The 26698-nt window shown below is 32.4% G+C and overlaps 1 protein-coding gene and 3 non-coding genes across 9 annotated transcripts; all 4 read left to right on the top strand.

Annotated features, from left to right (window-relative positions):
• Positions 1-48: 48 nt before the first annotated feature.
• Positions 49-167, top strand: LOC117115368. Its single transcript, XR_004446544.1, has one exon. It is a non-coding gene; the product is annotated as a U5 spliceosomal RNA (small nuclear RNA).
• Positions 168-2176: 2009 nt separating this feature from the next.
• Positions 2177-2296, top strand: LOC117115369. The gene has a single exon (XR_004446545.1). It is a non-coding gene; the product is annotated as a U5 spliceosomal RNA (small nuclear RNA).
• A 995-nt stretch (positions 2297-3291) lies between these two features.
• Positions 3292-3410, top strand: LOC117115370. The gene has a single exon (XR_004446546.1). It is a non-coding gene; the product is annotated as a U5 spliceosomal RNA (small nuclear RNA).
• A 1407-nt stretch (positions 3411-4817) lies between these two features.
• Positions 4818-26626, top strand: LOC117115362 (glucose-6-phosphate 1-dehydrogenase-like). 6 transcript variants are annotated; one of them, XM_033259126.1, is made up of 15 exons: positions 6298-6416; positions 11210-11300; positions 14275-14364; positions 15201-15238; positions 16551-16659; positions 17058-17281; positions 18008-18166; positions 18982-19107; positions 19977-20070; positions 21454-21640; positions 21998-22027; positions 22776-22981; positions 23847-23923; positions 24337-24429; positions 25356-26626. In XM_033259126.1, exons 3-15 carry the CDS (start codon positions 14317-14319, stop codon positions 25441-25443), a joined length of 1479 nt encoding a protein of 492 aa, XP_033115017.1. In that variant the 5' UTR covers positions 6298-6416; positions 11210-11300; positions 14275-14316; the 3' UTR covers positions 25444-26626. The 6 variants fall into 6 exon arrangements, with proteins under 6 accessions (XP_033115014.1, XP_033115015.1, XP_033115017.1 ...); XM_033259125.1 differs by having other exon boundaries at positions 11210-11304; XM_033259123.1 differs by lacking the exons at positions 6298-6416; positions 11210-11300 and adding an exon at positions 4818-5184.
• Positions 26627-26698: the final 72 nt, after the last annotated feature.

Here is a 26698-nt window from a genome sequence, read left to right as displayed (position 1 = left end):
GTTGCGGTATGCTACGTCGTATATATACTGACGTCTACCACTTCATCGTTACTCTGGTTTCTCTGCATCACGCATAAATCTTTCGCCTTTTACTAAAGATTTCCGTGCAGAGGAACACTCATTGAGTTTAAACTCAATTTTTCTCGCCCTTGTTAATCAACAAGGGTAAATAATGATCAAAGAGTAGAATACCTTATATATTTAAGTAAGTGCTGCAGCATTTTTTATACTTTTGGTTACTTTAGTTTGGCGTTTACCTATCTTACGTACTTCCCATAGTTCGGTAGCCCTGTAATATGACAACTGTCACCATCGTCAATAAACGTTTATAAAGATTTTGCTTGTGTCATTGCATTTATTACCCTGTTTCTCAATCTTTCATTATCTGCAGGCATTTATTCACTCGGATAAGCATCGCATCGCTTATTCGAGAGCGGCCCAGCGCTGCTCTTATTCAAGAGCAGCGCTTATTCGATGATTTATGCTTTCCTGACAAACAATGAAGGAATGAATAGAATAGTTATTAACAAAATCAGACATGAATATAGGCCTAAAATATTTAAAGTGATAAGAAAATACAATTAGGCCCACTTTAATAATAATAACAAGATTTGTATAGCGCTCACATCACAATAGTAATAACGCTATACATAACCATAGTGAAGAAATATATTGGAAATATAATGGAGTATTCAGTACAGCATTTGAACTAAACAGCTTACAAAAACGACGTTGAACGAATTTTATATATGTGAAGCAAGGCAATGGAATGAACGGCCGCAAGATGGTTTGTATTGAGATGGTTTTATTGTATCCTATCTTTCAACACTAACTCCTACTAAATCCTTTAGCACCAGCTGTTTTAGGGACCTAATTGACAACCCTCGTTCTCGTCTACCGCGCTTCAAAAATATGTGACGCCCCTGTCGATGTGTTCGCACATATCCCTTCTTTATATTATTTAATAGAAGTTTGAATTCTGCAGCCTCCCTTTAAGCCCGATTTATGAGTTAGCTCCTCACAATTCAAGCATGGAGGAAACTAAATGATTGAAGTAAGCTCTTTGAATGCGAAGAAAATGGCATTGTAATTACTACGGTGTATATTATGTAAGAGGCCTACATATTTAATATAAAGATTTACTTACTTTACTTACAACTATTACATTAGGCCTATATAATACTATAGGGAAAATTTCTGGCCGATTATTGTAATATAAACGAAAGATACTGAGTAGAGACAACTTGATTTCTTGCTTCGAAGAAGGTATACATTTGTAGAAATCTTATAAGCCTATGAGAGTGACTCTAGAGTGGTCGAGACCAGGACATATCTCCGACGTTAAATTTAACTAAGATTAATATGTTAACTAATATGTTAACTAGACACAATGTATACACTAGAGACCAGCCTAGAAACGTAAACATGTAATTAAAAATAAGCTTAATGAATGTATGTAAAAACGAAATGATAAAGGAAAAGGAAGATTACAAAAGAAACTCGGGGTGGCTTTAAATGGTGTACCAAAAGCTAATAAATAATAATACCTGTAATGACAATCGCTCATTATTATATTTTACGTGTTTTTAGTACATTTTAGGCACTAGTCGTCAGAAGTCAAGGTGCCCAAACACATTTTACAATTTTACATCAAATCGAGACTTCATACGTGATTTCAAAAATTTCTTCTTTTAAAAAAAGTTGATTAGTAAAATATTTATAAAGTTAGTAATTATAAAGTAAAAGTTATAGGAAACATACCAATACTTCGTACCATTGAATTGTATATATATACAATTTGGTCGAGTTTTATTTTAAATAACGCAACCAGGACGAAAAGCGCTGGTATTGTGTGACAGTCTGTACTCTGTATTGTATGTTAAGGATTAAGCTTGATTTTGACTGAGCATATTAGTAAATGCTGTTCTATGAATGTTAATGAATGGCATTGTAATGAATATGCATGAGTGGTAATACGCCTACATATTTAATATAAAGATTGTAATTATGTTAATGACAACTATCAATATACAATACAACTTTGATACATTTATGATTTTAAATATATCTATCTGGTGAATTTAAAATAAATTTATATTGCATTATTTTTAATATTTGAAACCTAGACCATGCGGTACCTCATGTCACATATATGCTGTACTGATGCTGATTAACGTTACTCTGGTTTCTCTGCATCACGCATAAATCTTTCGCCTTTTACTAAAGATTTCCGTGCAGAGGAACACTCATTGAGTTTAAACTCAATTTTTCTCATCCCTTGTAATTTACACAAGGGTAAATAATGATCCAAAAGTAGAAACTGTAAAATGCATTCCACTCCGTCGTATCTCTGCCACGTGTGACAGGGATTCTATTTACAATTTTCTTATATATATATATAGTTGTATCCGATGTAGTAGGTTCCACGTTGTATAAGAGACAGTTTTTCTCGCCCTTGTTAATCAACAAGGGTAAATAATGATCTAAGAGTAGAATGCCGTATATAGTTAAGTAAGTGCTGCAACATTTTTTTATACTTTTAATTACTTTAGTTTGGCATTTACCTATCTTACGTACTTCCCATAGTTCGGTAGCCCTGTAATATGACTACAACTGTCACCATCGTCTATAACGTTTATAAAGATTTTGCCAGACTGTTATTTCTTTTTTCTTGCCGATTTTGCGCTCAAATGTTATTATTTTCTATTAATTTTACCGACTTTTCAAGGATCGACATTATTTTACGCATGCAGTATATGACTATATTGTATATGAGGGTATTACATAGTCACACCTTCTACTGCTACTGTAGGCCTATGTGACTAGTGATTTGTTGATTTTTTTTCCTATTTTTTTATGAAAACCTCATTTGACATTTTACCTCAGCCTCAATTTGTTCTTATTTTGTTTTTATTTTGTAAGCATTTTCAACTTCGGTGTTCTTAAAAAAATGAGTTTAATACAGCATTTGAACCAAACGCAGCTCATATGCTAATTGTTTGTAATGTATTGTTATAGTTAAGGACTCAACCTAATCCTCATGAATGAGCGTGTTGATTACATTATGATGCATATTCATTAGGTAATAGTCCTACATAGCCTAATTATTATAAATATTTTAATCATATTAATGACAATTATTAATATTAATACAACTTGTTATACATTTATTATTTTAGATATATCTATCTTTTGAATTTAAATAATTTTATATTGCATTTTTTTTATATTTGAAACCTAGACTTTACGGTACACCATGTCTTGTATATACTGTCCTCATGCTATTCAACGTTACTCTGGTTTCTCTGCATCACGCATAAATCTTTCGCCTTTTACTAAAGATTTCCGTGCAGAGGAACATTTATTGAGTTTAAACTAATTTTTCTCAGCTCTTGTAATTTACACAAGGGTATATTATGATCCAAAAATAGAAACATTGCTCTTTGTCCTGCATAGGCACCAGATTACGATTGTAAATTTCTTACATAAAAAAAAGTGGAACAATCAGACACTACCAGAAATAATAAAAACAGTTATTGAAAAACAATAAAGAGGAATAAAGGTAATATTTATTAATAAAATCAGATATTTATCAATATAAGCCTCTAATATTACAGATTTAGGAAATACATTTAGGCCTACACTGTACTCTAATAATAATAATTATAATAAGATTTGTATAGCGCTCATCATATCACGTGAAGAAATACATAGAAAATAATAACGGAGTACACTTATTTTTATAAGATCGGTAAGATTTTGCGAGTCCCAGCAGTGTTCTTTTTCTTTTTTTGCCAATTTCGGGCTCAAAATGTTGGGTTTTTTTTACCCACTTTTTAAAGATCAAACATTATTATTTTACAATAGGCCTATCTATAAGAACATTAATACCAAGTACAGTCCCACCAATATTTTAAGTTGCTTATTTACTTTATTATTATTATTATTATTATTATTATTATTATTATTATTATTATTATTATTATTATTATTATTATTATCATTATTATTATTATTATTATTATTATTATTAATAAATTTGTATGATGGAACGTTGTCATTTTGCTTTATTTACCGAACCTCTAGTTCTGTAAGGATTTTCTTAGTTAAGTTATTTTCTTTTCAATTTTCTGTTGATTTTTTACTTTTGGATGCACCATCGTATTGGAAGTGATTCCAAATAAAAACTAAACTAAAACAGGTAAAGATGCAGTAATATTACTCATACTGTATTACAGAGGATATCAATTTTTCTCACCTCATGTTTTTTTACCAAAGGGTAAATTATAACAATAAAGCAATTTGTTTTAAATCGAATATTTTTTTTTTTTTTTTTTTTTTTTTTTTTGCATTCCTGTATTTTACGGTACCAATGTCGTGTTTGTACTTCGAAGTTAATTTATTTAAGTAATTTGGGCGTATGACTTATGCATGTTCCTTTTAATGGTAAGACTACGGTAGTCCTTAATTTTTGGTAACGGGAGATATGGACTGCATAGGCCCTATATTATCAGTACAATTATTACCAACAAATGATGTCACAATTAGGCCTTATAAATTATTATTCATATCGATAATATCACTTTTACCAGACAAATTTTACTCGTATTTATTTTATCTAAGGCCAGCTATTTGGAATGACATACGACAGAAGTGGAAGGATTACCGTATGCATAACAATGAGTTCTTCATACACGAGAGATTATGTGGTCGTCCTTACAAAAAAGTCAGTCAGGTAAAAATTTATTTGTAATACTTTTATAGGCTATAACTAACAATATGTTTATTTTACACGTTTCAAGAAATCAGTGGGGTTTCATGTGATTTCCAGTACGTACAGTAGGCCTACCAGTCAAGATTGCTACTGCTCAGCTGTCACACTACTGAGGTATAATATTCTTATCTGTCAATCTCCTCCGTGGTTTAATGTTATTGGACTTTGAGAGGGAAAACAGAAATTATTCGTCTGTAATATATTAAATGGGAATGATTGTGGCATTTCCTGTTTAATTTTTGGTTGACGTAGGACCCACCCCAAATTTACCTGAGTGTACGCGGTATACCATTTGGATAAGGCTTACTGTATTCATCGTCGAGGTTTGGTTGTCTCTATCAACATCATTTTTCAATTAATACAAAATGGGAATTCATGAGAAAAAGGGCGATCCATTATCAGTAGAGAAGTTTTTATTGTACTTTGGTGTACATACAATAATGACAGTACCATAGGTATTTCTAGTTACAGTAGTTAACTCGTCGTAATATAGCACGGCGAGTTTTACTGTAGAAAAAAAAAATACACATCTAGATGTGTATAAGAGACAGGGGCAGGTGGGGTGGGGGTGATGATGACGATAATAATATTAATGATATAGAAGATAACGATCAATACATAGCCTACCAATGCCATGTATTGAAATTAGAAAAAAAATATCAGGCCTAAAATACTTTGAAATTAGAAAAAAATAACGCCTACAAATACCGTACTATGCATGGCGAAGGATGCGACTTTGAAACCCAGCCTTCTGGATCGCAATGCCAACAGGCCTATTCATATTTTTGATAATACCGCCCTCACTTTGAAAAAACATCACACCCTAACAAACTCATATAGCCGCCGACAATTTACCATGGAGCGATTGTATCACAAAACAGCTTTGGGAATAATCATAAAACTGCGAAAAAGACAATTATTTCAGAGGTCAATTTGCAATGTATTAATGGGATATTTAAATATTACGGGAGTCAGGTGTGGCGCCAGTGGGACGAGGAGTGGATAGCATGTCCCCTTTCCCGCCCCTGTATGTAGGCGAGAAGAAAAAAATGTATAGATATATAGGCCTACATTTTTTACATGATATATTTAGTAGACTAAAAAATGGTCATATTCCCAGGATCACCTACGCCTGACCACGCTCACTGACGTTCTCGTCGGGAGTCGGCTCCCGTTTACATTAGACCCTCGTTCGACAAACCTTGGCACCACCCACCCCTGGGGGTTAGTTGGTTTGAGGACTTTTAATATAATTGTTATATAAAGATGAGTTTCGACTACGGCGGTTAAAAAAGTATCGAAGGAAGTCCTATCTGTATTTAGGCCAGAGATCATGCAATTTCTCTTCAGTTAGGCGTATACATTTATTTTTGTCGTTCACGTTTGCTAGTAGTAGGCCTATTGGAAAAAAAGTTGAATTTAAGTCAAGTACTCAGTAATAGCCTATTTGTATCAATATTATTAGAAACTTGATTGTTGTCACGCTTCAGTGATTTTTGTTCTCAAGAACGCAACCCTGGATATAGTATCGCACTATCGTGTTGATGGGAGTACCTCTGTAGAGTTTTAGTTTCAGGCTACCAGGCTACCATTCGAAAATAAAATAACTTTTAAAATCGAAGTAGCTATGTCTGGGAACAGTGTAAGTATCTAAACAGTTATTTGAAGCTATCCGTTATTTAACGGTCTTTCAAATCTGGTTTTTCTTTCGTAATATTGAGATTGAAATCGTAATTTTCAGAGCGGAAATTTAAACCAGGAAGGTGACAATCATCTTTCAGCGTTCTAGCACGACGCTCAATCGCTGATGAGCCTCTTCTGAGAGCATGACTCGGCATCTTTTGTGAATCCTAGCCTAGCCTAGGCTCCAGCTTAACCTGGCATAACCATAACTAACTTACTATGACTTCTGTAGGCTTCGCTTGTAGCACATTGTACCACCGAAACTTCTCCAGATGTGACTACAACCTCTTGGGCTAGCCTAGTAGTAGGCTAGGACTACCTTTGTCTAGGGCCTAGCCTAGGCCCTAGCCCAGGTCATAAATGATAAATAATATTCAAATCACTTTGTTGCATAGTTGTGTTGGGTCAAATGTGCATCACCATAAAAAAGAACCATTATATAAAACAAATCCAAAATAGATAATAAACAGTAACACAAACAAAACAAATTAAACACAGTCAACTTCATACTTTTTAATGCACATCTGAATCTGCGTTTGCCCATCTCCCGCAACCCTGTAAACTAACCCATTTCTTGAATAATCACTGCATTATTGCCTCCCTGAAGTTAGCTGGCCAATTAACCATGTTTGGCAAAATACAATTAGTATGTATTAGCTCATCATAGTATCAACTCATCACCCAGAAGTACCTTTTCCTCATGAGGAAACTTCACCATTTACCAAATTTTCAATTTTTGAACCAGGTTTTGCCAATCTCTTCTTATCTCTATTAATTACTTCAGGAATTTTGTAACAAGATTAATAGTGAAGCTCATTAGTTGTGAATAGTTCATAAGAAGACTAGCACAATTACTGTAAATCAAAAACCATGTTGTAACTTCTAACATAAGTCATTGATTTTTAAAATTCAAAAGCATATCTATTATGATTTTTATCTGAAATTATAGCTAAGGTAATAAAAATGCCAAATTTTTTTGAACAACAGGTTTTTAAATTTGTCCAGCCTGGTTTTTAAATACTATACTGGTAATTTATTGAGAAACAGCAATGCCTGCTGTGATAATGACTCTTAAGTAAAAAAAGACTCTTAAGACAAAAAAAAACCAGACGGACGTGATTTATTGACTTCGGGTTCGATGGGTCGCGTCTGACTGCTTGACATATAATTTGGGTCGTAGGCTAAAAAGGTTGCGGAATGGGGATCTATAATAAAGCATGACCTTTCATACCTCGTTTTGCGGATCCATCTCCCCAACAATGAATAAAAAAATAAAATTTTATTTTTGGTCAATTAGCGCACCTGCTGCCACAAAAATATGGAAATTTCAGGAAAAAATAAAAGTTTTTCTTTATTTTTATTATGCCCACCACTGCCTTGAAATCTCCAGAATAAGATCATATATTTCTTCCTAATTATATTTATTAAAAGCTTTTAACCATCCCAGTAGTACACTGTTTACATTTAACAATAACATTTTATTTTTATTTTCTTCTCTATCTGACTGTTTTTGGTAAAACATATTACTTTCTATTCAAATAAATTAGAGGTTTTTGAAAATGAGAAAAAAATCTTCACCATTTAACAGGCATATCACATAAAATATGATACAGGTTTACTTTCCTTTAAGTACTACTGCCTCACTTTTTCATCGTGCCACCAATATCCGCCCCCTACGTTAATACCATTAGACACGTCACTGCAGTGGTCATCCTACAGTAAGCTAAAAGTGCAGTTATCCTTGTAATTAAAAAAATGACTAACACTAAAAAAAAAGATGTGATAAGGCATGCCAGCAAAAGCAGTGCCTACCAAACCTAGTACCTGCAGATTGTATTGAAAGCTTTTATTAAATATGTTTTGCTACCTACTGTATTCAGTTATTACGAACTGTTTGAATATGGTACACATTTTATATTTTTGAAACCGATTAACACACAGGCAGGTAAGTAAACAAGATTAAATGATCGCATAAAGACCTTGTTTATTTGCACTTTAGAGACATCTATTATTATGTATACTATTACTTTTAATTTCTTTGGTCATATGAACAAGGAAGTGTACATACTGTACTGTATTTAATACGGAAATTCTTTACAGGATATAGATTGTGGTTTGTACCACATGCCAAAGGCTGTGTGGCAAGTGGTCATTCTTTAAATTGTATTCATTTGAATCACATGACCCAAGATATTAGAATCATCTAGATTCTTTTTCTATGGATGTAGAATATACAGTGTAGCAGAAGGACTTTCCCAAGTAGGAATACTATAGGATCATTGTGTAAGTAATATAAAAGATTACTGTATGTATGTTGTGTACAAGAAGGACGAAGATTCCAATGGTGGAAATATAATAAATTATTTTAAGGATTTGTGAATGGCCTGTTATCAGGTAAAGGCCAACTCAGACAGCGTCGGCCGACGCAGCCCGACGCAATTTGTTGTTGCGTCGGGTCTGCGTGAGTTGAACGCAGATGGATGGTGTGCGTCGGGGGAAGTCGCGTAGTAGAATATTAAACACGTTTAATATTTCTCACGACGGCTTAAGACTGTCCCTGACGATAAATCGGGTCGGGCTACGTCGGCCGACACTGTCTGAGTTGGCCTTAATACGACAATTCAAATGATCCTAGGTTTAATAAAACCCCCCGGTTATCAACCCAATATTTCTGGGTCTAGGTTTTGAGGATGACAAAGATGAGAGCTGTTATTATACTATAATTGATGTCCAAAATAAATTTATATTTTTTAATTTTATAGCGATGAAGAGAATTTTCTAAAATTGGCTGTTATAAAAAGAATTGAAAATATTAAAGTCTAATCAATGCCATTGGCAATGGCATGACATATCTATCTGGGGTCATTATCTTATCAAAGGAACGACTGTTGGAATGGCAACATATTGGCATCACATATACTGTTTAATTAGTTTTTCTATTGATATAAGCCCTGTTCAGACTATCCATTGCCTAAATATGGTCATGATGACATCACATTATGACCATATACAGGAACATCATGATTATATATGTGGAGACAACATGTTTTTGGTCAAATTTGATAACCCGAACAGAGTCAAATTAAGTACCAGCATCCGCTATTAGCCTTATCCCACAGCTCATTATTCCACAGCTCATTATTGTTAGCTCTCTGTCAAATCTATATACTATAATGCCTTTATTTTGATGACTATGCAGGTATCTACCAGGGAAATTAATTGATGAGAACACCCTGAATAATTTGAAGCCAAAATGATGTTAAAATAATTATATCTACATTATTATTGTGATTATGATTTTACAATGAGCACAAGCGCTCACGTATTCTCATTCTTCTATGCGAATCATACTAATAAGGTAATGGTGTTTGCTAATACTCAGCAAGAAAGCTAGGTAACAAAACCATTAGCCACTGACAGACGTGTAATACTAATGATGTATTACATAAGCTTCATTTGCCACAAATGATAGGAAATAATTTTTACATGGAATACCATGGAAAAAGGAAATGGAGTTTTTTGCACATAATTAACTAAATTTCAAGATACGAGTATCCTCTTTTTTTATATACAGTATATAAAATAGTTTATTAATCACCATTCATATTTTTCCAAATTTGTCTCCATATTAACATAACACTTTCAATTTATATTTTAAAGATAATTAAATATTCTACTAACTTTGATGTGCTAATATTTTGTATTCATTAATTAATTAGCTTTACACTACACTGATAATTATTAGGCCTACTGTTATTATATTTGTTTAAAATGAAATGAAATGAAGTCATTCCTCTTCCAAGGGGTGGTTCTCTGGGCGTGGGTTCCAGGGGCGAAGCCCGGTGGGGTCAGCAAAACCACCAAAGCAAAAGGATTTTTGTGTTTTATGAGTCTAAATAATGCTACAAAAGCAGTTATGTTTGAAAAAAGTCTGCAGCAAAACATTCTGTCTGAGTCTAGGTGGGTCTGCCATGCATTGGTTGGGTTTGAGGACTCGTTCAGGAAATTCGAGGGGAGGGGGTTCGCCAGAAGTGGGGAGTTTGCCAGAACCATAGAAACCCGCCATGACTACGGCCTTTGCTACAAGTTAATTCTCTTGCCCAGGGACACAAGTAACTCATTTTAATTTAACTGGTATAATAATATTCTGTAAATGATTAAAAGCACATTTTTTCTGTCCATATTTCATTGAAATTTATAAAGTACATAAATAATTTTTTGTGTGTTTAACCAGAATTCACAAAATATGTTTAATGACATTATTTTTATTACCTTTTTTGGAGGAAGGACATAACATGTCTGATACTACCAACATTACTGTAATAGATGTCAGTTAATTTGTGAATTATTATTTTTAATTTTTGTAATTTAGTGTATTTAATACTGTAGATATATTATGAATTATTTTATAGTTTAATTTATTTAATTTATAATCATCTTATAATTTTTGCTTATGTATGTTTTTGTTTTTATGTTGTTCAACATTTGATACATAAACAGACCCAGGAAAAACTAGACTATTTTAAATTTACTGAAACTAATGTTTATGTATTTCATTCTCAACGAGTGATTCATCGCTCAACTGGATTGAAGGGATCTATTCTCTATATAAACGAAATCTCAAAAGTGGTTTAGGAAATGGAGTACTGTTACTAATTATAATGCGATATAATATTTAAATGCCATTTTTAACATACTGTTATAAAGAAGTGTATTTAGCTGTGTGATCACTGTAGTTTGACTTTATTACAGTGCAATTTTCTCAAGGTATCATCATAGTCGTGTCGGTTTGCCAGCAACGTTGTCTTTTTCTTTATCATCTCGCATTCCCCTCTGGCATACAGTAGGTATTGACAACCGCTTTGTTTCAACTTGTTTGTTGTGTAGCAGTGTGCATCCCCCATTTTGCTAACCCTGTTCTGAAAATTTTAAGAGAGTTGTGGTGAACATTGTTCTATGTGTAACCATTTTCTGCTTTATATTATTAATATCATGCATGCCATTCTTTGCAGTTTGCTTTTATTCTGTTTCGATTATTTGCTCTTCATTTATACTGAATGTTGTTTTACAAAGAGTTTACTGTATATTCTAGTATATGTAGAAACAGATTATTTAGTTCAGTTGACTGAATTTTGTCTCACCAGCACAATATGAGAAGTGCTCATGTGCATGTTTTATGTAGTATATTGTATGATATATCTGGTCCGGTATTTAGCAGGAATCAGGGGAACATTTCTGCTTCATCACATCAGTTGTCCCTTGGCTCAATTTGACATACCAACTTGGTCCCCCTGTCTGCCAACATAGGAGTTACCACTTAATATATCCTCTCAAATGGAAGAAGAAATTTAATATTCCTAAAAGTAAAAAGCGTTCTGTGGAAAATTAGTATGAGCAAAGTATTTCTTAACCAATTAATGGAGGTATAAGTGTGACCATTCTTATTCTTGTGCATGAATGCCTTCATTTTCAGGAAGGTGGTTTAATTTCAAGACATCATTGACATAGATAAAGTATTCATACCCACTGATTAATTAATAATGTGATTTGTATCAATTAATATAGTACAGTATATACATAAAGTAATATGTTCTTGCGATACATTAATAAATAAGTAAGTAGTATATGTTTCATAGTGCAGTAATAATATTTATTAACATTATGTATGTAAATTAATGAGTATACATAAGTTGCTATTTTCTTTTGATGCATTATTTAATATCAGCGTATGTTCCATAATGAATTGAATATTGTTGTCGTAGATTACAGACCTGTGACAATCACCAAAATAAAAGATTGCTGACTACAGATCATCAGAAGCTTGCCTCAGGGCCAGATCTATGATTTGTTTGTCATCGTTCATTTCGCTTAATGGAACATTTGCTCCCTCAAATGACAGGCATCAAAATTTGCACTAGTGCACTAGTATAAAGAGATAAAAATTATAGGAAATGAAAACATAGGAAAATATTAACTAAAGAAATTTAGTTATTAAATTGTCTTCAAAATGACCAAATATTGTATTATCTATGAATTTTAGCTTCAACACATAAATTTACATTAGTTTTGTTGTACTGCATTTTCCTACTGTTATGTCAGATGTTTTCCACAATTTCTTCATACAGTACAGTATTTCCTGTTTTAATTTACCTTCTCTGAATCAATTTTTAAATCGAACATCATTAACTTTCGTGAATTGCTGCATAAATTAGTAATCTAAACTGTTCCCAGTGGTGCGAGCACTGCGTTCTACAAAACACACTGGTCTTGATCAGTATCTGTACAAAGAATAGCCTGCAAAGAGTGCAATAAATCAACCATCAGATGTACTATACGAACAAACTATACTATAGTATGTCCGACACTATATTATTATGATGTGTATAAACTATCATTATAATCCATGCTATACAAGCATTGTATAACTTCAACCATCATGCCTTTGTATAAACCTACTATCACCTTGTTTAAACTATATTGAATATCATGCATTTTAATGTTCTATTAATGAACGAAACATAAAATCAATTATGGCCTGCCTGCCTGTCTTTCATTTTTTGGAGTTGCCATATATATTCTGTAAACTGTTAGGCATTGTATAAATCAACCATTATGTTACTATATAATCAACATTCATGCCGACCAACTATCATGCATTGCAATTGTATAAACCAACCATCAAATGCATTGAATAAAGCAAACATTACATGCAACTATCATGTGTGCCATAAAATATTAAGTGCAATGCTAAAGTCATACTCTATTTTTAATAAATGTCAAAGCCTTAGTCCTCAGGTAGGCATATGCACAATACCGTCATTGTACAGTTTTAGCACTGCCAATAATTTGTAATAAGTGCTGATCGTGAATAAACACTGGTCTTAAATATGCACTGCACTGAAGCCTCTCAAGAGAAGTGCCATAGTGCTTATCAGAACATATCGTCGCTCACATCACGAACTAACACAATCAAAGTAGATTGTGTTAGTTCGTGAAATCACAGTAGCGCGTCAAAACGAGTGCGTATTGGTTGTCAAGCAATTTTGTATTCTTTACCACACAAAAAGTCCTTACCAACAACAGCGCGTATTTTGATGCGATTTTTTGATTTCACGAACTAACACAATTGAATTTAATTGTGTTAGTTCGTGATGTGAGCGACGATATAAACCAACACAACACTCATATTGTCTTTGGGCCTTCCATAATTTTCAAAAGAGTACAAAACATACGCTTGGGGGTGGGGGATGGGGGTGGAGGAGGTTGAAGGCATAGGCATAAGTACGAAAAAGATAAAATGACACAAATCAACATTTTTTGTGTGCTCTTTCATGGGGAGGGAGGGGAGCCACAAAAAGGAGTATGTTTTGTAATCTTATAAACAAATGTTGAAAATTATGGTTTACCCCTTCATCATCAATATAAAATAGCAATAAGAATAATAAATGAAATTAATTAACCATTAAATTGATTACAGTGCCACATGTTTGGGAAATCAATATGGTAAATAATTACCAATTGGAAATATCATTATTTGTAGCCAAATTAACAAGTTAATTTTTTTATGAACCAATTTCTGAATAAAAAATTAACTTCTAATCAATCTATTATTAATTAATCAATTATTAATATATTCATTAATCAATCAAACAATCAATCAAATACAATAAACCAAATTGTGAATGTTTTATTTTACCGATTTGTGAACAGAAACTGCTCTTTCAATCAATCAATCAATTAAACAATTATCCAACCAACCAAATAATCGATCACTCATACAGCTACTAAGATTAGAATAATGTGTTTTTGTTTTGTAGGATAAACCTCCGGTGGACAGCATTGCTCTTCTCAAGGAGACCATGAACCAGGAGGAGGTACCACACATCTTCGTCATTCTTGGAGCGTCCGTAAGTGATTGATTATCCTCAGGGGAAAATTAATCTTAAAGCTTGATGCTGGCTTCACATAATTTGACATTATTAAAACATACAGGGTAATCAAAGTAGTGCATTTTACTGCAAGCTTTGCATATTTGATTTTTGAAGACAGGAGTCATCTCTGGTTGTTCAGCTTTCTAAATTTCAATAAAATGAGAAGGTCTTAGGTATGAACTGAGATATATAAACTCGGTGACTTTTGCAATAATAATAAATTTATTTTGATGGCATTCAGCTGGTTAAACTCCCAGCCTGTTATCAATGTCTAAATTTCAAATCCTGTGTACATTTATTGTTTTCATTATTAAAGTACACTCCATTCCCTAAGCTTCATAATATGACATAGAGCATCAGATAGTTTGCAACAATGATGGCTCCAGAAATTTCTGGCTGGGGCTTTCGAACTAAGGGGCCATTTAGACCAAAATATTTATTAGCAAATCAACTTTTTAATCCATTGCGCTGGTTTGGAACTATATTCTACCCTTTTAAGGACTTGTTTTTGGATGCGAAAGAATAAATGTATATTCAAATTAATGAAAATTAGGTAGGTATCTGATAACAGCTACATATTAAAATATTTTATGTATGATATTGATTTTTTGCCTCATAATGAATTTTTTAATGAAATAGCAAGGAATGCATCTCTGTTGTTTTACAATGCAATTAACGTTACCTAAGAGGTCAACTTGATTAATGAAATTACTTTTGATAATTTTAACTAATTGGCAAAACAATTTCTATGCTTCCTTAAGCAATAGCTTGCATGCAAGCTGAGTGATAATTTGTGTTCTCGTTTTATACAGGGTGACTTGGCTAAGAAGAAAATTTACCCAACATTGTGGTGTGTATATATATCTTTTATGTGTGTATATATATCTTTTATCCAGGATTACTTGGAGCTTACAGTGCCTATTTCCTGTTGGGTTTCTATGATGAAACCTTGTATAATTGATAGTCTCATTATTACGATAGTCCATATAGGGGAGTTAGATCTGAAGATTAAAAACTACTCAGAATATGTATATACTGTAGTGCCATCCTTGAATACACTTGTCTTTTATGTACTCTATGGTGTGTACAAAAGCCTTTGTTAATCAAACATATTGATAATTTACTCAAAATTGCTGCATCATGCTCGTTATCAGGACTGATAAAGATAAACACTGCAGCTATACTAATATATTATTTAATAATCTGAATTTATGAGTGCTTTATATAAAAACCATTATACCTGCATAACATTATCTGCAAAACTATTATACCATTATTAAAGTACACTCCATTCCCTAAGCTTCATAATATGACATAGAGCATCAGATAGTTTGCAACAATGAGGGCTCCAGAAATTCCTGGCTGGGGCTTTTGAACTAAGGGGCCATTTAGAACCCTCGATCATGATTCTTATTTTAAAACAATTTTTTTCTAGATCAAAATATTTATTAGCAAATCAACTTTTTAATCCATTGCGCTGGTTTGGAACTATATTCTACCCTTTTAAGGACTTGTTTTTGGATGCGAAAGAATAAATGTATATTCAAATTAATGAAAATTAGATAGGTATCTGATAACAGCTACATATTAAAATATTTTATGTATGATATTGATTTTTTGCGAAAATTGCTGCATCATTCTCGTTATCAGGACTGATAAAGATAAACACTGCAGCTATACTAATATATTATTTAATAATCTGAATTTATGAGTGCTTTATATAAAAACCATTATACCTGCATAACATTATCTGCAAAACTATTATACCATGCATAACGGCATTATAAATGTACTGTCTTTTGGAAATTACGAGGAAAACCCACAAAAATTTGCTAAATTCCTTATTTAAAGGGATCATAAAAGTTATTAAGTCAGGCAGGCGATCAGTTGATAGTAAAGACTATTATATCAGGAAGAATAATAGCATTAAAGATATACTGTCTGTTGTAAGATAATGGAAAACCCATGAAAATTTGCTGGATTGCAATATTTAAAAGGAACATAAAAGGTATTAACTCATTCAGTCAGTTGATCATTAGCATCAGACAATTTTTTAGAAATTTCATGATTGAAATTTATATTCACATCACAACGATTATGATAATTATAAAATCAACTTGACCAATCAGTAAACTAACTTATTTTTAAAATTTATTTTCCAGGTGGCTATTTCGTGATAATCTTCTGCCAAAGAACACAACATTTGTCGGTTATGCTCGCTCAGTTCTTTCAATCAGTGATATTAAAAAGCGATGTGAGCCATACATGAAAGTAAGAAATCCTGTTCTTTTTTTTTATTTGACTTAATAAAATTCACCTCTCCCAATAAGCTCTGTAATATATTTTTAACTTAGAAATGATTAGCAACACATCATAATTGCAACTCAAGCCAGACACACATTGCGTCGTCTGTTATTTGCTGGCGCAATTCCATGAACAACGTAATGATATGTTATGGATACATTGAAGATACTGGTCACGTAATACAAATGAGTGTATTTTTTTAACTGAATATGATATGACATCATCATCCCATATATGGATGTGATATGACATCATCATGCCCATATATGGAAAATTCACACCAATTAGTAACATAAAACTTAATGGAGCTTTAAAAACACCAATTCCTTCCTTCAGATTTTGATGAAAGTTAATTTACTTTGCAGGTAAAAGATGGCGAAAAGGCAAAGTTGGATGAATTTTTCAAACAGAATCGTTACGTGAAAGGATCATACCAAGAAGAGGATGGCTTTGAGCACTTAAATGATGTACTTACAACAATCGAGGCTAAGAAAGATGTCCCCGCCAATCGTCTATTCTACCTTGCCCTTCCACCAAGTGTGTTTAAGGATGTTACAAAGCACATCAAAGCAAAATGCATGAGTCCTAAGTATGTATCGTCATTATATGATACATAAATGAATGAATAAGTGAATGAATGAATGGACAGATGGATGAATGAATAGGAGAATGGTTTGACTCATTGATTGATTGAATGATTTATTGATTGATTGATTGATTTATTTATTTATTTATTCATTGATTTATTGATTAATTTATTAAATGATTGATTGAGTCATTGATTAATTGATTTATTCATTCATTCATTCATTCATTGGTTGATTGATTGATTCATTCATTGATTTTTGATTAATTGATTGATTAATTTATTGATTGATTTATTCATTCATTCAGTGATTCATTGGTCAGTTGTTTGATTTTTGATTAATTGATTGATTTCTTGATTTCATTTCATCTTTCAATCAGAAATCAATAAATAAACAAGACTTTAGAGGCTAGACAGGATTATTAAGAAGTGTAACAACTCACTATCGACTGATTGTCCAAACGATTAATTGGTTGATTGATTATTTAATTGATTGATTGATTGATTGATTGATTGATGAATGAATGAATTGATAAATTACCATGCTGCCTCCCATAGTATAAGGTAGCATTCTGTCCCATATGCTAACCCAAGTATGATTTACTTGCAGAACTCAGTAAAAAAAAAAAAACAACCACAGAATATTGAATCCAGGTGCAGAATTTTATCTATTTGCAAAAATATATTCTAATGAATCTACTATTGTAATGAAATCTTGATGATTTTCAGGGGGTGGACTCGTGTTATCATAGAAAAGCCATTTGGAAAGGATTCAGCGTCTTCTGCTGACTTGTCCAACCACCTTAGTGGACTATTTGAGGAGGATCAGATGTATCGTATTGACCATTACCTTGGAAAAGAGATGGTACAGAACCTCATGATTTTAAGGTACGTAGCGCTCTCTATATTTTTTAACCGAATTACTGGATTGTGACCGGAGACATTATAATGATAAGATAGCGCTCTCCACGATTTCTGCATGCAAATCCTGTAACAATATGGTGTAGGACCTCTCAATTACAATTACTTATTAACTTTGACATCTATGATCTTTGTGCAAATTCTGTAATAAACATGGAAACAATTAGAACACATTCTCTCTCAATTATAATTACTTTCTTTATGAATGAATGCTTGAATAAGTGCCACACCAAACCTGATTTTTTTCTCTAAGCACCGCTCTCTAATAAGCGCTACGGTGCTTAATCAAGAGTATACATCACCCTGTGTTTGTAATAAAACACTTCGAGAAACAGGCTTTTTAAATACAATGTACTGCAGTGTTGAAATGAATATATAACACAATGAAGACTCAAGCATTTCTTTATAAATGTTTATTTACGATGACTAGGACCAATGGTAGGCTTACTGAACTACTTGAATATGTGAAATATGTAACATGGGAATGCGCACGGAAAGCGCCATTCCAATAATAATTTATAAGTGCCGCTCTCGAATAAGCACAGCATTGAAGCCTACAAAAATTTTATAAGCTTTATATACTTATTTGAGTATTTCCGATACACATAAAACCACACAGAGCGCTATCTTATTATTATAGGATCTTTGATTGTGACCCTATATTTTATTGTCATGTAGATTTTAAAATGTTATTTTATTTGTAATCAGTAGTTTAATTTCAGTATTTGTAAGCATTATGCAAATGGTTTACATTTGTAAAAATGTAAAAATTATTCTTGCAGGTTTGGAAACCGAATCTTTGCACCTGTCTGGAATCGTGACAATATTGCTAGCGTTGTCATCACTTTTAAGGAGCCCTTTGGAACGATTGGAAGGGGAGGTTACTTTGATGAATTTGGCATCATAAGGTATGTACCTCTTTTAGATTATCAACTTGCGTCATTCATATTTTTATTGATGTATATAATCTTGGGCTCAGGGCAGTGTTTATACAAATACTGTACAGATTTAATTTGTTATGGTAATGACTATTAATATACTTAGAACATACAATGCATTCAAGGAATATAAAGACAGATAAAAATCCCAATGCTAAATGTCATCATTTGGTTAAATTACCAATGCATCAGTGGTTCTTTTTTCAACTTCATTTAAATTTAATTAATTTTAATTATAACTACCACCACCACACCTCCTCCCCATCTTGTAGGCATCAGTCAAAAAATCACTAACCAATTGTGAAAACAATATAGATAGATTTAAGTAGCCAAAAAACAGAGGTAACCAGATATCCCCCACCCTCTGCATTTTAGACAAAATATCTTTCTATTTGTGGATTGAATTATATAAAGTGGAATATTATTCATAGAGAATTGCAATTTCTGTTTCTGGATTATTAACCACTTTAGATAAGCTGTCATGTTCCAATTCTTTCTAATTGGTTATTTCTAATTGCAGTAACCACAAAAATAATGTAAATATTTACGAGTATTGTAAATATTTGTAATATATTACGTATTTGTATTACAGTACTGTAATCTTGTTAATAAATTGAGTAATTTCAAAATGTATTGTTTTCAGATATTGAACCACAATTGAATTAAGCTGTTCATTTTATTCAGATTCATATATAATTTCCTTTGATATGTGAATTAAAAATGTAGCCTTTTGCTTTTGTTATGAGCTTCCCTAATAAAATCATTAATACTTGTTAATGATTAACACTAGTATTTTTCATAGAAAACAAATAAATTAATTATTAACATATTGTTTTCAGAGATGTTATGCAGAATCACCTTCTACAGATTTTGTCGTTATTTGCGATGGAAAAACCTGGATCAACTGATGCCAAGGACATTCGAGATGAAAAGGTAGAAAAGTCACACTTTGTATCATCATATTTTCCAATTTGTAACAAAGTAAATCAGACAGGCCTGTGCAGTACCGGTACCTTTTGAACAAGTCATTGAGCCATAAATATTTATGCCCTAGAGGAGAGCACTTGCAAACATTTATGACATGCAATTAGCGTTCCGTAAAATGTGTGTCATAGGCCCATAAACATGAATGAAACATTGAAAACTCTGCTGCAATCATTTTTTTACAAGAGCTGCTCGCAAATGGATGAGCATAACTGAATAGTCTGAATAGTTTGAAGCCTTAAATGATTATAGAATTGCCACAATAGTGATTTTACGATCATTTACAGAAAATTATGCTAATTAATATGCTCAACTATTCGAGCCATTAGAGCTCATTTGATGTGCTTCTGTAATGAGGCTATTTACATTGCCTTTTGCAGACTATCATATCATGTTCCAGTGATGTTATTAAACCTTGATATAAAATTACTATATCAAATTTTAAATAGATGTGTTTTATAATACAATTTTTGATAATAGCAATTTTATTTATCATAAAGTTTAATTTTATAAATTTTATTTAGAGGTAATTTAATTTGTAATATTAAGAATACATACAGTTCTTTCATGTATATTATATAATTGGTTCATTGATGTTGGTAAAACTTTATATAAAATTACTATATCAAATTTTAAATAGATGTGTTTCATAGTAATACAATTTTTTATAGCAATTTTATTTATAAATTTTAATTTTAAAAGATTTAATTACAGGTAATTTAATTTCTTAATATTTTAAATAAATACAGTTTTTTCACTTTATTGCATTATATAATTGGTTCATTAAGGTTGGTAAATCTCTACATAAAACTATATCAAATTTTAAATAGATATGTTTATTGTAATACAATTTTTTACAAGAGCAAATGTATTTATCATAAATTAATTTAATTTCTTAATATTAAAAATACATACAGTTCTTTTACGTCTTTACAATATATAATCGGTTCATTAATGTTGGTAAACCTTGATATAAAATCTGGGAGCCAAAGTCTCTCGGAACTCCTAGGAGTCTTCTGGAAATTGGTATGGTTTCCCGCACTCCTGCAAACAAGCAAAAATCTCCCAGAAATTGACTTATCTCCCGCAAATTCTGTAAAAAACAGATCTCTTTGTTTTATTTATGCTTAAACTTTGCTTGCCGATTATTTTTTGCAGTGTAGTGCCATTTTCGGGCTTTTAATCAAAAAAATGTCATCACCTCAGTCCCAATCATGGTGGGCCTAAGGTGGGCGTGGCCCTTCGTTTGGAACCTACAAGTTTTCCTCATAGAATATATAGCATTTCTTTTTTCACTTTTTTGTATTACTGTATGTAATTGGTTCATTTTAGGTGAAGGTATTGAAGCGTATTGACCCACTGACTTTAGATGATGTGGTTCTCGGCCAGTATGTTGGAGATCCAGATGGAGAGGGTGATGCTAAGGAAGGTTACCTTGACGACCCCACTGTTCCCAAAGGGTCTGTCACTCCCACCTTTGCTACAGCAGTTTTTAAAATAAACAATGAGAGATGGGATGGTGAGAACAAAATATATATTTTCATTTCTAAATAAAGAAAAAAATAATTTGTATTATCATTATTTAATTGCTATTATCATAATTATTATTATCATAATTATTATTATCATTATTATCGTAATTATTATTATTATTATCATAATTATTTTTTATAATTATTATTATCATAATTACTATTATTATCATAATTATTATTATCATATTTGTTGCTTTCTCAACTGACCATGGTTAGGTTGTCATACTTGGGTTCTTTTTGTTTGAACATGTAGCTTTCTACTGTTTTATTTTTGTATTTTACTTATGAAAAAATGTTCTTGTCCCTTATAAGATTAAAAATTTCTTGTTTAATTTTTGCAGGTGTGCCCTTCATTCTTAGGTGTGGCAAAGGTAAGATCCTGGTAACGTTTAAAGCAATTAAAAAACATATATTATTATTTTTCCCATGCCTAGGATAGATTGTTGGCTATTGTTATGTAATATAAATCTAATTAATTAATACCAGCTTTTTTGTGCTAATCTTAGGCATGACTTCTAAAATGTGTTGACCCCCTGAAATTAATGGAACAGTCTGCTTGTGCTACCTTTTAAGTAAACTTGCAACCACAATGTCTTCCTCATTCTATCAATAGTTTATCAGTAAATAATTAACATGTTTTGTCTATAAGAGCAATAGTTGAAATCGTTTAATGTTTTTTTAATGAAATGAGATAGCTGCCAAAAGATTACTTATAAATTTATAAGGAATCACACAAGTTTACTTACGAAAATTTACAGATCTGTCCAGATTATCAAATTTTCTTTGACAAAAAACTGTTTTATGCCCATATATAGTCATCATGTGCCTATATGGTCAAGATGTTGCATGTTTTTGTGAAATAAAATAAGATTTTCTGGGCAGGGCTTTAATTATTCAACAAGTTCAAAGATAGAAACTTGATATCTGTCCTTTCTGGTAATCACTGAATGGTAATGGCAGAGATCCTGCAAGCTCTGTGATATCGGGGATCATCCCGCACCATCTTAGGGAAATCCTTGCTGCTTCATCATGACCATATTTAGGCATGTCACATTTTTTAAAATATAAACTTTGTTGTCCAAACAGGGCTTAAGCATCGTCATATCACTTTTCTTTTAGCCCTGAATGAGCGTAAAGCTGAAGTACGTGTACAGTTCAAAGATGTACCAGGAGATATCTTCAGCGGTAACTGCAAACGAAATGAGCTTGTGATCCGGGTGCAGCCAGGAGAAGCTGTGTACTGTAAGATGATGACCAAGAAACCAGGAATGTCCTTTGATGTAGAGGAAACGGAATTGGATCTGACTTACGGATCACGGTACAAGGTAAAAAAAAAGATGATAGAAAAGAAGCTATAAATCTTTGTGTTTTTCCTAGTTCTAATCTTTTCCCTCAGACAATTTAAGGCTATGTTCACACACACGGCGTAAGGCTGGCTTAAGCCTGGCGTAGCGTACGCCTTTGTGTGTGAACTAGGCAGTGGCGTTGTTAAAGCCACTCACTACGCCACGTCCTTGGCGTTATTAACACTACCTGCAGACCCCAGATTAGCTAACGCCACTGAGCTAACGCCAGTGATGCTTGAATGATTTGACCTCATTTCAAGAGATTGACCAATCACGATTACAGTATATTAGCTACTTTGGTCTCTTTTCTGTTCTCTCTATAAATGAAATGGTAAAGGGGTTCCTTTTCTATTGCATTTTACTTAGTTATAATGTATATGATTTATTGATTGTGTTTTGTAAGATATTTTAACCATTTAGACTGTCTATTAAAACATGCAACATCAACAATGCTAGCTGAAAAATCAAAAGTAAAATTGTTCATTTAAAATACAATAATCATATAAGTTCAATTCGAACAATTCACAGATTTAAAAGTTTTTTTTATTTAAAACTGAAAACTATTCCACTCCGCATAGGCCTATATTACTGCTAGTTTAACGAACGCCGTTTGTGTGAACACTTTGGAATTTTAATCCGTGGATTAGCTTACGCCTGGCGTAAGCCACGCCAGTCTTACGCCGTGTGTGTGAACACAGCCTAACACTCTGTACACTATCAACTCTTATGTAATACCCGTGATTAGCATAAAATAAACATTACTTCATGATTCTGAGTAACATTCATTCTATTTTATGTCCTTTTTTACAATGCCACATTTATTTAGGTTGGTTTTTTTTTGTAGGATGTGTCAATGCCTGATGCTTATGAGAGATTAATTCTAGATGTGTTCTGTGGCCATCAAATTCACTTTGTGAGAAGGTATTCAATGTTTATTGGTAGCATTATTATTAATAAATATATAAATAACTTTAAAATTTAAGCACCTAGAGGGATCTGATTAGACAATATATAAATATGCTTTATTATTATTATTATTTTATTAGTATTTGAGGGATCTGCAATCCTTTAGACACTGTATAAATATGATTTTATTATTATTTTATTGTTATATGTTTATCGAAACAGCATCACTGAATACACTTTTTTAGCCCTGAGAAAAAAATTTAGTGCTTTGTCAGGTCTGAACACAAAACTCTTGGCTTTCATTGTTTATAACCAGCAAGCAACAGCTTTGTTCCAGTAGTGCACAAAATTATTAAATTCCTGGTAAAAATGTGAAGTGTTTTGAGATAATGTTGCCTGCTTGATCACTATTTGATTTTGTTTTACAGTGATGAGTTGGCCGAAGCATGGAGAATATTCACCCCACTCTTGCTCAAAATTGAAAATGACAAACCAAAGCCTACTCAATATAAATATGGCGGGTAAGTTGGGAAGTACTGTAAGCATCAGTTGCGTTTTTAGGAGTCTTGAAATGGGTGGCGGTGGAGGTGGGTGATGGGGGAGCACAAAAGTGAAGTGGTGGTTCAAAGAGTGGTTGAGGGGTGCTAGCTCACAAAATAAGGTGATTTTAGGTGGGAGACTAGGGGTGTGAGTATTTTTGGGGAATCAATCCACCACCAGATATGCCATTGAGAAGTATGTAAATTATATTCAAATTTATAGGTGTAATTTTGCCCTACCTGACGTGGACAATAACTGTCGGTTTCAATCTGCCTATATTCAAAGCCGGTCTTGTGCCAATCTAGGCAATTTTAGGTAGGCTTTTTTTATAAAGGCTTCTACGAATGAATGACTTGTTGTAGAGCAGGAAATCAAGTTGTCCCTTCCCAGTACCGCCTGATTATAAATCGACGGGAAATCAACCGATAATAAAAATTTTTTTTTGCAATTGTTTTCACACGTACTGAGTATTCAGTACATTTCCACGTCAGGTAGGGCAAAAATACACCTATACTTGATTCTCCTGACGTAAATCCAGTTATTGTGTATTCCATCACGACAATAACAATTACTATAGACAATTTGTTATTCATAATAGCGAAGTATAGAGTAAAATAATCTGAAATCCAACAAAATGGTGTCCATGTCAATGCTTACACTTTGTCATATATTTGGCATAAAATGATGGGCGTGTGTGGAATTTCTTCCTTTTCTTCCAATGCTATTTCAATAATTTAATGCGTAAAATAATGGTGATAAATCTGGCTTTTGAAGAACACTGCTTTGAGTAGGATTGTGCATTGTATTTTTATAAAATTACAAATTTATTTATTTTGTTGCCTTAACATAAAAAATGTAAGAAAATATCTTACTATTTGTTAATCATTATTTGCTTTCATTGTTTTAGACGAGGACCAGTTGAAGCTGATGAACTTCTCAAGAAAAATAACTTTGTTTTCACTGGAACTTACAAGTGGGCAAAGCCAGCCCTGTAGGGTGTTTGCAGTTAAGTCTAGTTTAGAGTATGAAGCTCTACGTCTACTGGACAAAACCTGCATCTCATTACCAATAATCTTTTTTATAAATTAGATGTAAAATAGATCATTATAAATTTTGGTTGTAGAGATAGGATTATTTTTAGCAAAAGAATATTTATAAATATAAAATGTTTATGAAGATTGTTTTCCTTGGAAATCAATATAGCTTCACCAAATAAGCAGCTCATTTGTCAAGCCACACTTATCATACATTGAAGGCTTATGTGTGTTTTTAAATATATATAGCATTCCTATATTGTGTGCATAGACCCTAAAATTGGCAGGTAGTCAGGAAAGGCTCATTGTGTGGCTACAGACAGACATGGAAAAAGTGTAATTGACACTTCTGGAAAGGTTAATTTCAGAAGAGGAGAGATGTCAAGCCCAGTTTTAGAGTCTATAAAATGTTTTAAGATGTATCATAGAGGTGTTGGGTGGCATTATTAATATTATTATTTGATATGATTAGGTATTTGCTTTTGGAGAATAGGATTGTGTGGTAGTGATAATAATGTTAGTGGTTGTTGATATAACGATTCAAAATGTAAGGTTTAATATGGTTTCCAAGGTTCAACACTAACATTATAAATGCTATTACATGATTTTTAATATAAACCCTAAAATCAAAACAAGTTGAGTATTATGTACATTTTTTTTAAATTACAATTTTTGTTGCACTCTTTATGTGTTAAAATACAAGTTTTTTTTTGCTTTATATACAATTAAGGCCTGAACACAAAAATACAAGTTGTTTCATTTTGTAGCAACAACAGTATTAAGCTTTCAACCAAATACCAAGTCAAAGAATTCATTTATATGTATTTTGATATTGAGTTACATTGCTCCATTAATTCATTTTGTCTTCTAGCAGATTTGATTGACCATTGGGCTGGTGCCATATATACCACACCTCAAAAATATGTAGTTTATGGAATTACATTCATTTTATATAGCCAAATTGTTTATGGCAAGGCGTGATACACCTAATTATGAGTGATAACAGACACGTAAGGAAAATAATATTCTTTTGAAATATACATATTTTGTTAGCATAAATAATACTCAATTTCTATTGCAAATTTTGTACGTAAAGATAACGATATTCGATTGAAAACAAAGAACATACCTGATAATACAGCAACTGTCTGTTTTTTTATGTGTAGCATTTATTAGTCTTTCAATGTACCTTTAAGCTAAGCGCTGCTCCTTGGAT

Source organism: Anneissia japonica, unplaced genomic scaffold (assembly GCF_011630105.1).
Source record: "Anneissia japonica isolate Jap-2015-1 unplaced genomic scaffold, ASM1163010v1 scaffold288073_len612986_cov165, whole genome shotgun sequence".
NCBI lineage: Eukaryota > Metazoa > Echinodermata > Crinoidea > Comatulida > Comatulidae > Anneissia > Anneissia japonica.
Note: the sequence above shows the minus strand (reverse complement) of the source record. Positions and strands in the feature narration are given on the sequence as shown.

Bases quoted from the DNA above. Each gene is read 5' to 3' on its own strand.
- LOC117115362 (XM_033259123.1), top strand. From the start codon at position 5,140: ATGGGAATTCATGAGAAAAAGGGCGATCCATTATCAGTAGAGAAG. The intron at 19,108-19,976 runs GTATGTACCTCT...TATTGTTTTCAG, and splicing joins GATGAATTTGGCATCATAAG to AGATGTTATGCAGAATCACC. The intron at 20,071-21,453 runs GTAGAAAAGTCA...GGTTCATTTTAG, and splicing joins AGGACATTCGAGATGAAAAG to GTGAAGGTATTGAAGCGTAT.